The sequence below is a fragment of the Nannospalax galili genome, unplaced genomic scaffold (genome assembly GCF_000622305.1).
Source record: "Nannospalax galili isolate Female #2095 unplaced genomic scaffold, S.galili_v1.0 scaffold302, whole genome shotgun sequence".
NCBI classification, from domain to species: Eukaryota; Metazoa; Chordata; class Mammalia; order Rodentia; family Spalacidae; genus Nannospalax; species Nannospalax galili.
In genome coordinates this window covers 5,457,315-5,468,074 of record NW_008350120.1, presented here as the reverse complement: position 1 = coordinate 5,468,074, position 10,760 = coordinate 5,457,315, and the positions used below count along the sequence as shown (strand labels likewise).

Sequence of the window (10,760 nt, the reverse complement as noted above, 5' to 3'; positions counted from 1 at the left end):
TTTTTGTTTTTTTTTTTTTCAGCTGAATTACACTTCTAAACTTTTAAACTTACAGCTTTATTGAGGCATAATTCTAAGAGTTTTATATTTAAATAACAAGAAATCATGGGGTGTGAATTACTTTCCCCTTTTTAAATCCAAGGAAAGTGAAGAAAACTTCGCCCTTCTGTGACTTAAATTTCTCACCCAACAACGATGTTTTGGGCTGGAAGAACAAAAACAAAAACAAAACTCGCTTAAGCCTAAGACGGAGAAAGGTTCCTAGACCAGTGGGCACTGCCCTGTCCTTCCCAGTCTTCAGGAACCCATCTCACACTCCCTCTGCACTTTTCTTGGTAAGAATAAGGGGATAATGTTAGAATTGAGCTCACAAAGTCCTGAACTCTGTTCTTGACCCTGACCACTGTAAATCTACACTAATAAACTTGTGCTGAAATAATCTGTGGACACAACGATCCCTTTTCTTGTAGAATAATTTTCACCAAAATTCTTTATCCTCAGATACCGATCTACATTGAACAACATGATACTTCCGTATAATTAGAACATTATACTTTGAAATGTTCATATATTCTTTATTGGTAAACATTTTCTGGTACAATAAAATGAAAAGACGATGACAGTTACATTAAAATGTCCTACAAGTGAGGACTAAAATCCACTTGAATTTCACCATACTTTCTACTTTGTCCTACTGTGGATTGCCTGACTTTGTCCTCGGTACTAAGCAGGTCTGGTCTACCTCAGAGATAGATTGCTTGAGAGCATTCTGAAATCTTCCCAGTTTGCTTTTAACTGAGAGAGAGCTAACATGGAAATAGTGTGAGATTTACATAACTGTGTGCCTGTAACCAAGCCAAATGACAGAACATAGTAAGAAATGTACTCAAACCTTAAGGTTAAGTTTCCCGTCTTCATACAGAGAGCCAAGTCAACCGTTTACATGGCAGTTAAGAGGCTGCTGGGGCTGGACGATTCCCCACAGCTCTGACACTCTTGCTACACTCCAGTACTGCACTACGAACCCTCCTCACTATGGCAGTTCTGTGGTGCAAGGGCTAAAATCTTTCTAACATCCAACTTCCACATAGGATTAGGTCCTCATGGAGACTTGAATGTAACTTCTGAATTCAAATTACTGAAGAGCAAAGTGTAATGATTATGAGCTTATGTGCTGATAATGAAGCCTCAGACTAATTAAGTCTGAGAATGTATGTGCCAGGGTAGCCCACAAAGCCTGGGGTGCTCAGCTGGGAAGTGCAAGCCCGGCTGTATGCTGGGTTTTCTCAGCTACTGTCCCAGTACCTTCTTTATAGAAGCTAATGTTATACAGAATGCAAAAGCCTGTGGCAACCATCAGGGCCCCCAAATCCAGCATGAGAGCCTGAGTCCCCAGACCTGACAGCTCAGCCGGGTAGACCATGCACAGCAAACACGTCTGCGGATCAGGGTTGTCCTCCATCTCACCACAGATGTGTGAACAAAGACTTCACTTTACACCAGGACTTTTCCATAAATTCTTTTCAAAAAATTTCTTCTATGAAAAAATTTTCTTCTATTTCTTTTCTTCTGTTTTTCTTCACCTGTCCTGCCACAGCCCCCCAGTCCTCTGCACCCTCAGCAGCTGTGTCCTATTTGGACTCAGCATCTCTCCAGCAAGTGGACACTGTCATGCGATGGGCTTCTGCTCTATACACACATGCACGCACGCATGCATGCACGCACTGATGGATGGTAGAGAAAACATTAAGAATTTGAAGGTCATGAGAGAGGACAGAGCTGGATAGCTCATTGGCCATCGTCTGGGAGCAGAGCCTGGCCGACCTCAAATTTTGCCTGCTAAGCACCTGGGGACGAAGTTCAAATTCTTCTTTGCATATTGGGCATGGCTGCATGGAGTCCCTGTGCAGGATGGATCTCTGCTTCACTCTCTCCCATTCATCTGAGGACAGAGGCAGCGGGGGAGGAGCCAAGAGGCCCAGCTTCTGGGCTACAGGAAAGACAAAGCACAATGTAAGTTGGTGTATTTTAGCAAAGGTGGTTACGTATAGTATAATTTTAACTTGACAGTTTGCAAATAGATATTCAAGAGACATAGTCATAGCTCACCTTTCATGGTATATAGAGTTATTTTTCTGTGGCAGCATTGGTGCCATGATGGCAATATTTGACATTTTCAGAAATGATTTATGTTTTTATCTATGTAGACTTGCCCAGTGTATTGAAAGCTCACAATGATTTTTAAGCAAACAGGACATTCAACTTTATAGAAGAAGCTTGAAGAATACTAATTTTTCACGATTTTCCTTGTTTCTCATCTAATTTAACTGTCAGCCTGCGGCACTGCCCTCTTCCACTTAGCCTGGCTTCCATCACCAGTGACCTTCACAAAATGCACATCAATCACGTGCCCCCAGGATAAATTCCTTAATTCAACAGTTTCTGGGACCCCACCACATGAGTGTATATCCCCCTGGTAAGAGACCTGCTTTGAAAAGTGCCTGCAACATTCTTGGGCATAGGGTTAGTAGGGCTAACTACGTGCAAACCACTTAATAGGGTTAGTAGGACTACTACCTTCAAACTGCTTAAATAATGGTAAAGGAACAAAACAAATCAACCTAGCATGGGCATCTTCAGAGAGTCACAATAAATGTTACAAGGATGGGAGGCTATGACAGAGCCCCATCAGAAAGAGCCATGGGAGGTTTCATTCCAGAAACGTGCTGCACTCTGAGGCTAGAGGATAAAGACAATCTTTTGGAACATCAGTTATAAACACGGTAACATGAGATGAGCCCTCGATGGGATCTGTTTAGGTGTCTGAGCATCTGAAACACACACATGCTAGAAAAACCACACATGCATGCATGCACCCCCCCCCCACCCACAGATGGTTCACAAAAACTTTGTAAACAAAATAAAGCAAGGTTACTTTACCAAAGAGACCTACAACAAAGCCCTGTGGGCGAAGATGTCATACTCTGGTGAAGAAGGGGTGTTTCCAGGTGAAGGAAAAGGTGAAATGTCCTTTCGGGAGAAGGACTTGCTGAGAAAAATCTGGATGTCTGGGCTCTGTCCCAAGGCAGTGAGCAGGGAGTGATGTGGTCTACCTGGCTTCGAGGGAGACAGCTGGCCTCACCCTCCACTTCTAGCACCTGGCTTTCCTTATCACACAGACCCAGTCATGCATAGGTCTGGAAGCAACCAGGACATGTGAGCAACGGACAATCAAATTGTAACTGTTTTGATGGCTTTGTCCAAATTGCTGTGTTCTTTGACCATTGTGCCATCATGTTTAAAACCAGTAGCACACCCAGCAAAGAGACTTTGGTTTCTGAAGTCCATTTTCCTGCCAGAGGAGCCAAGGCTTCTTGGAGGCATGGTGGACCCTAGAGCTGCAGCAGGGAACACAGAGGATGGACCTCCAGTAACTGGTACTGACACAGATTGCATGGCACTGAAAAGCCTGAGGACCAGCTTGCAAGTCAGCACTGTCACTGAACTGTAAGCTACAGGTAGGACAGGCAGACCGGAGTCTTCTACACAGGCATCTGAGTAGGAAAATGCAGGGGACACAAGCCTTTCTTTCAGAAGAATTCCAGATGATTCAGGCAGCCAGTCCCCTTTGCCAGAAGTAGAGGTTGACCCCATTCTGCACTGACCCTTGTGGGCTGGACTTGGGAGACTGGTTTCCAGAGAAGAGTTTTGAAAAGAACAGAAGCTTCTTAGTGAAGAAACCCAGAAGGCCCCCGTAACCAAGGGGCCAAGGTTAACATCGGTAGTGACAGGAGAGAAAAGCACTTCATACTGTGGTTTCTGTTCAACCCAGAGCCCGGTCAAACTGTGACAGAAACTAAGGTGAACTGTGGGTCATTCTACAAACCACCTGGCCAGTGCTCTACAGATGGTCAAGGCCAAAGATTCCAAGGAAAAGACCTCAGAGGCACTGCTACAAGCAGCTGCCTGCGCTGGATTCTGGAGCACTGATAGGCATTAGAGGAATGGGGTGGGGTGGGGTGGTGGACAACCAAAGTCAGTCAGCAGCGAGGTGCCAACTGTAGGTTTTTTAATTTGGAAAAAAGTACAGGATACTACAAAAGATCTTGGGATTCGGTATACACAGGAAGCCTATACTTCCTACACAGTTTTCCCTGTAAGTCTGAGATTATTCTGAAACAGCGATGGAGAAGGGGGAGGGGAGGGTCTGAATAGGATCAAAATACATTATATGAGATTCTGGAATCTATAAAAATATTAAACATTTATTTTAAAACAGCAGGATCAAAGGCAGAACTTTAAAATCAACTCCCAAACAGTAAGCATGTCTGAATTAAAAATACACTTAGCAGAAATGCTTGAGACTAGAAATGTTCAGATTTGGGTTTTTCAGATACTTGCATATTTGCAGACTTTACTGACAATCCCCTGAATCTGGAGATCCAAAGTCCCAAATCACGTCTGGTCAGTACTCAAAATGTTTTGGCTTTCTAGGCTAGAGCTGCTATTCTATAGCTAGTCCTCCAAATTGAAACACTCCCTCCTGGGAGGGAGGATGCAGACTCACAAGACTTAGGAAAGAAAAGGAACAAGTCTTGGGAACAAGATCAGGAAACAAGATTCACAAGGCCCCTCAGCAAGGAGACACTCGCAGTAACAACTGCTGGGGAGGGGGCGACTCTCTGACTAGCCAAGTGGTCTCCAAGTCATGCTGAGAGATCCAGGGATGCAGGTTCTGTGTGGTACCTGTGCTGGGGTGGACTTTCTGCTGATGCAGCTGCCTTTGAGTCACCCGTGCTCTGTAAATGACCCCTCACCAGTTCATTAAGCTAGATTTGGGTGGAATTCTTTCTCTGGTCTGACACTGGTGTCCTACCTCTGGGAAACAGATCTTTGTCCATGTCTCCTCAGGAAACATCACACAACAGATGCTCAGCCTACAAGACTCAATAATTTGTGGACTATAGAGAAAATCAGGAAAGACAACAAAGAAGTTTGGTCCTATGAGCTGTGGAGCTATGAGAGACACATGTCAGCACGGGAGGCAGAAGCAAACAGCTTGTGGGGAAGTGTGTATCTGCATGCAGTGGCCAGGATACAAAGTCTGCAAACAAATGCTGTACTCAGATGCCAGGAAAGGGGAACACAGCCAGGAAAGGCAGCACAGAGGAGGGACGGAGGGCGGAAACGGCAAAACCAGGGGCCAAAACCCAAACCAGAACCAGCACTAGGTATGAGTCCAAATTGTTTTTATCTCTACACACATTTCTACTGAAATTTATCATGATATAAAAGAAAATAAAATGTGAAAATACAGAATAAGAAAAGGAAATAATCATAAATTTTAGGTCAAAGGGCTGGGGGCGTGGCCCAGTCAGTAAAGCACTATCTGCACAAGCAAGGGGCCCGAGGGTATCCCCAGCACCCACGTAAGAGCTGGGTGTGGCCTTGTGCAGCCTGTCACCCCAGTGCTGGTGAGGTAGAGCTAGGCGATCCTGGGCTTGCTGGGTCTGAAATGCTGAGCTGGTCTGTGTCTGATGAAAACTGCGTTCACAGAACTACGAAGAGCCAGGACGTAACACACGCCTGCAAATCCCAGCACTCAGGAGGCTGAGGCAGAAGAGCTGAGAGTTCAAGTCATATTTTTGCCTCAAATATACTGCATTAGTCCCCTGACCAGGGCACTGTGTTCACCGGCTTCATCAGTGCTAACAAGCCAACGGATCACCAGATTAGCGTACCTAAAGTCGGTGGTGGTGGAATGGGGTCAAGAACATACTCCTCCTCTGGATCGTCCACTCTGGGTCTTTCTGTAGCTTTTTTGAGTCCAGTGTCTATTACTGCCCTCACTTTTCTGTTGAGACATTTTGACCTGCTGTCTTTCTTTTGCACATTTGTCTTGGAATAATCTGCTACTGAGAGATGTCCAAGTTGAAGATCGTGTAAAATGTGATCTTGCAAGGCAACTGCAGTGATTGCTAAGTTATCTTTTTTAGCTGAATGATCCTAAAAAGTAGGGGGAAAGTCTTATTTACTGGAGCAGTGTGTAATGCATCACTTAGAAGAAAACTGAGGCTTTAATGCTTACCTGAGAGAATAGTAACAAATGGAACAGGTGAGCATGCTAGAGCCACTGCTATCAAGTCTTAGCAGACCCCAGCCTCATCATTTATGTTAAATAGGAATATCTTCATTTAAATATTAGAGCCTTAATTATAATACAAATAAGTTTATTATGACTTTTAAATCTGTGCATGCTTGGGGGGCCAGAGGGATGGCTCAGGGGTTAAGAACAGTGGCTGTTCTTGCAGAAGACCTGGGTTCGAATCCCACACCCACATGGCAGCTAACAACTGTCCATAACTTCAATTCCAGGGGATTCAGTCTCTTCTTTTCTCCACCAGCATTTCACGACACAGGTGCACTTACCTACATGCAGGCAATACACACATACACATAAAATAAAAAAAAAATTAAAAAAAACCCTGTGCATGTTGAAACAAACCCAAGCTGTTTTGCTATAATTAAATGAAGACTCCAGGCAAATACTAAAGGGAATCTTGCACTCAAGCATGAGCTCTGTGCTGAAAACAATACATTTCCTATGCAAAACAAGTTACCAGAGCCAGTACAGGCTTGCAGGCAGCACTGACTCCTGCAGATCTGTCAGCTGCCCACACCACACTCGTGCCTCCCACTCAGGCTCACAGTTCAGGGAAGCAAGGTTTGCAGACTATTTTCATATTTGCAGAAGGTCCAGTTAAACTGTATCTCATGAATGAAACCACTGGTGTGTTTTAAGAAGAATGGAGCACCTTATTTTTTAACATGCTGAATCAGGAAAAGCTGTGGCGATGCGTAACAGATTCTTTCACGTCAGGTTCTTTCCTTCTTTAGCTGTGAACAGAAAGTGAGAGTGTACATAAATATCCATTTATCAGAGATGATGATTCTGGAAGACACAAAAATACTGACACTGCGGGATTAGTATACAGAAAAGAAAACCCTGTAAGAGCTCACAAGTGACCTTTTCATGCAGAAGATACTCTGTGACTATTGCTTCAGTTCCCCTGAAAGCTGGGGCAAGTATTTAGGATTGACCTTTTTCATTTGCGGATAATGGTATTATTTTTATGAAGGCAAGAGTTCACAGTGTTCTACAGTGGGGGAAAAACACAAGTTTTCAAAGCTACCTAGGGAAGAGAACTGAAGGGCTTTAAGGGAGGACCTGAGGGAGCACTTTTCTTGCATAGAAACCTGAAGCCCTGGGTTCTATCCCCAGCACTGCAAAACCAAAACCAAAAACAAACCAGTCAGCAAGTTAAGTTCAGTAGGAATTAATGCATAAGGCCCTAGTTGGAGAATAAAGTCCAGCAGCTGCTCAAATCCTTTAGAAGCCAGAGAACGGTTTCTACTTTGAACCTTTCCTTGTTCCCTTTTCAGTTTTGCAGGGGGATATATGAAAGAAATTCCTAGTCAATGTTCCATCAGCATAGCCTAGGTTGGAGAAAAGGTAATTAAATCCTGAAGGTTACTACCAGTATTTTCTAAGTTCAAATGCTTGTAACTTGGCAAAGACAAAGTATGCATCACACCAAACTTTGTTTTCCATTCCATACATAAATATTGTTAATCGTAAGTAGCTATCTAGTCTATAATTACATCTAGTTTTCAGTGTGCCATTGTGACTAAATAAAGGTGAGAGCTTTTTAAAAAATTCTTTGTTCAAAGTCCCATAGCATTAGCAAATTTTATGACTTAAAGATATTGGAATCGTCAACGATCTGGTCCAACTTCACCAATGAGAAGACATGACCGGAGAGGAGGTGACCGATTAGTCTGTGGCACCGGGACAAGCTTAGAAACCCACTCCTGTACTAACAGCCACGACAGAACTCTCTGTGTCAGTTCGTTGTGTTCCGGCTTGGTAAAAGAAAAAAACAAAAAGACAAAAAAGGCCCGAGGTGACAAGGCAATGAGCCACCAATTTGTGTAAGTGACCATAAGGCAATTCATACAGTTATCAAGTACGAATAAAAGTAAACTCCCGCACGTCGCTCTGCCTGTGAACGGTGTCTGGTCTCCAGGCCCCGCCCGCGCGCCCCCGGCGTTGGGTCGGAACCATTGGCGTCAGGCCCACCGCGGATCCGCGGACCCGTGGCGCAAACGCACAGCGTCCGGGACCTACCGCCTGGGACCCAGGCTTCCCGCTGTGAAGGTGACCCCGCGTACGGGGCAGAGCGGGCTCTGCCTTCCTTCAGCACCGTCGCTGCTCTACGCGGCGGACAGCACAGGGTCCGGAAATGCACCCAGGCTCCCTCGGCCCGAGGGCTCAACTGCCGCTGAATCTCTGGCAGCTCCCTGGGCCGCTCGCTGTTGCCGTGACAACCCGAATGCGTCTGCTCGCTGACCCCGCCTCGCCTGGAGGGAGCGTCCCAGGTGCGCTCCTAGTGCGCATGTTCGCTGGTCGCGCCCTGTGACAGGCTCAGAAGAGCGGGACACCTGAGCGTTCTCCTCAGCCCGAGCGCGGGGCGTGATGCGCCGGCCGCCGAGTCCCGCCTCCGCCCCTCGCGCTTAGCCTTCGTCCGGACGCCGGTGCGTCGTTGCGAGGCGCGCGCCGTGGTGTGTGGGGTTGTGCGTGGCGGCGCGGTCGGGCGAGTACGGGCATCTTGGCCGCTCGGCCGTTACCCGAGGCCGAGTGGTGCGACTCCAGCGCGGGCGGCGTGGGCCTGCTGCCTCTTCCTCAGGGTGGCAGCGTGGGCTAGCCTCGGGTTCCAGGACAGTGTCCTAGCCTCGATCCCTGGCCTCGTGCTTGCTAAGGGAACTTGACAGGGAATCCCTTCTGGGCCAAGGCTGTGCTCCCTAGTCCCTGAGCCTGTGCCCCCCCCCCCTTACCCAGGCTGAGAGGTGCCCCCCTCCTTACCCAGGCTGAGAGGTGCCCCCTCCTTACCCAGGCTGAGAGGTGCCCCCCCTTACCCAGGCTGAGAGGTGCTCCCCCCGTTACCCAGGCTGAGAGGTGCCCCCCCCGTTACCCAGGCTGAGAGGTGCCCCCCTCCTTACTCAGGCTGAGAGGTGCCCCCCCTCCTTACCCAGGCTGAGAGGTGCCCCCCCTCCTTACCCAGGCTGAGAGGTGCTCCCTCCTCCTTACCCAGGCTGAGAGGTGCCCCCCCCTTACCCAGGCTGAGAGGTGCCCCCCCGTTACCCAGGCTGAGAGGTGCCCCCCTCCTTACGCTGAGAGGTGCCCCCTCCTTACCCAGGCTGAGAGGTGCCCCCCTCCTTACCCAGGCTGAGAGGTGCCCCCTCTCCTTACCCAGGCTGAGGTGCCCCCCCTCCTTACCCAGGCTGAGAGGTGCTCCCTCCTCCTTACCCAGACTGAGGTGTTCCCTCCTTACCCACGTTAAGAGGTGCTTCTTCCTCCTTTCCCAGGTTGAGGTGCTCCCTCTTTACCCAGGCTGAGAGATGGTCCTCTGCTCCTTACCCAGGTTGAAGGAGGTGCTCCCCCCTCATCTAGGCTGAGCAGGTGCCCCCTTCTTACCTAGGCTGAGAGGTTCTCCCACCTTACCGACGCTGAGGTACTCCTTCCTCCTTACCCAGGCTGAGAGGTGCTCACCCCTCCTTACCTAAGCTAGAGGAGGTACTCCCTCCTCCTGTCCAGGCTGAGAGGTGGGTCCTCCTCCTTACCCAGGCTGAGAGGTTCCCCCTCCTCCTTACCCAGGCTGAGCAGGTACTCCCCTCTTTACCCAGGCTGTGCTTGAGTACCCTCCTCCTTACCCACAGGCCTTTGGTCACACTGTACTTTGAAGTCCAAGTGAGGGTCTCTGGCTCCCCCCCTCCCATGGTGCTTGCAGCCCTCAGGCCACCACCCTTTCCCTACATCAGGGCACCCCTGGTGCTGCTTGTTGAACCAGGCCTGAGAACTCGGATTTTTTCTTCTTTGGGGTGGTTTGAGTCTGGTCGCACTTCGTGGTCACAAGCAGAAGTCCCAAGTTTGTATTGTTTCTCTCCTGTGGAAGGGCGGTGGCTCTTGGGCTGAGCTTGTTTCCTTGCAATACGAATCACTTGAAAGTTCAGAGGAAACAAACAGGTGCAGTTCTCTCCACCAAGTAAAGTTAACTGAGACTAGAAGTTGATCATTGATCACCAAAGGCTTTTATTTATACAAATCTTGAATAAGTGATATATCTGTGAAATAGTATCATTTTCAACTCCACTTGAAAGTTGTAATTTTTTTCTTGGAAACTATTTTTTTGCACTGGCCACTCCTGTTTGAAGCTTGTAAAAACAGATTAAGAGCCGGCCAACTGTTTTAAAGGTCAAATTTACAGTAAGTTAATTTTAAATTATGAATTTTTACATGGTGGTTCAGATGTTTTCAAGAGTAATGTCCCCTCAGCTTGTATTTCAGCGAGTGGTGGACTGAGAAGAGCAGTGAGGCCCTCTTGCAGTCTAAGAGTTTTTCATTCTGAGACTATGGTCTTAAATATTGAAGTGCAAAATGGATAAAGCTTTGGATTTGATTACATGGACTTGAGGTTAAACCTGCACTTATTTTCTACATGTCTGTTCTTTTGCAAGTTGCCTTTCCCCCCTAAACTGTGGGTTCCTGGTTTACAAAGGGGACACTGCCCCATCTCAATGTTGGACATCCATTAGCTATTCCCTGGCAGTGGCCCTGGATAGTCTTCCATTCTGTGAGTGATCATGTGGCCAGTGTAGTCAGAAACTCCATAGAACCCTGGCCCTGGTGATATCATCAGGGT

The 10,760-nt window shown here is 47.4% G+C and overlaps 1 protein-coding gene across 1 annotated transcript in view; it reads right to left on the bottom strand.

The window, feature by feature from the left end:
• Positions 1-8,568, bottom strand: part of Rnf32 (ring finger protein 32) — a 44,216-nt gene extending 35,648 nt beyond the window's left edge. Inside the window, exons 1-4 of the mRNA XM_008847269.3 lie at positions 8,189-8,568; positions 6,816-6,897; positions 5,742-6,006; positions 1,848-1,990 (exon numbers count right to left, since the gene is read on the bottom strand). Coding sequence (XP_008845491.1) covers positions 1,848-1,990; positions 5,742-6,006; positions 6,816-6,830 — 423 coding nt within the window. The 5' untranslated portion in view covers positions 6,831-6,897; positions 8,189-8,568. The remainder of the gene's footprint in view (positions 1-1,847; positions 1,991-5,741; positions 6,007-6,815; positions 6,898-8,188) is intronic.
• Positions 8,569-10,760: the final 2,192 nt, after the last annotated feature.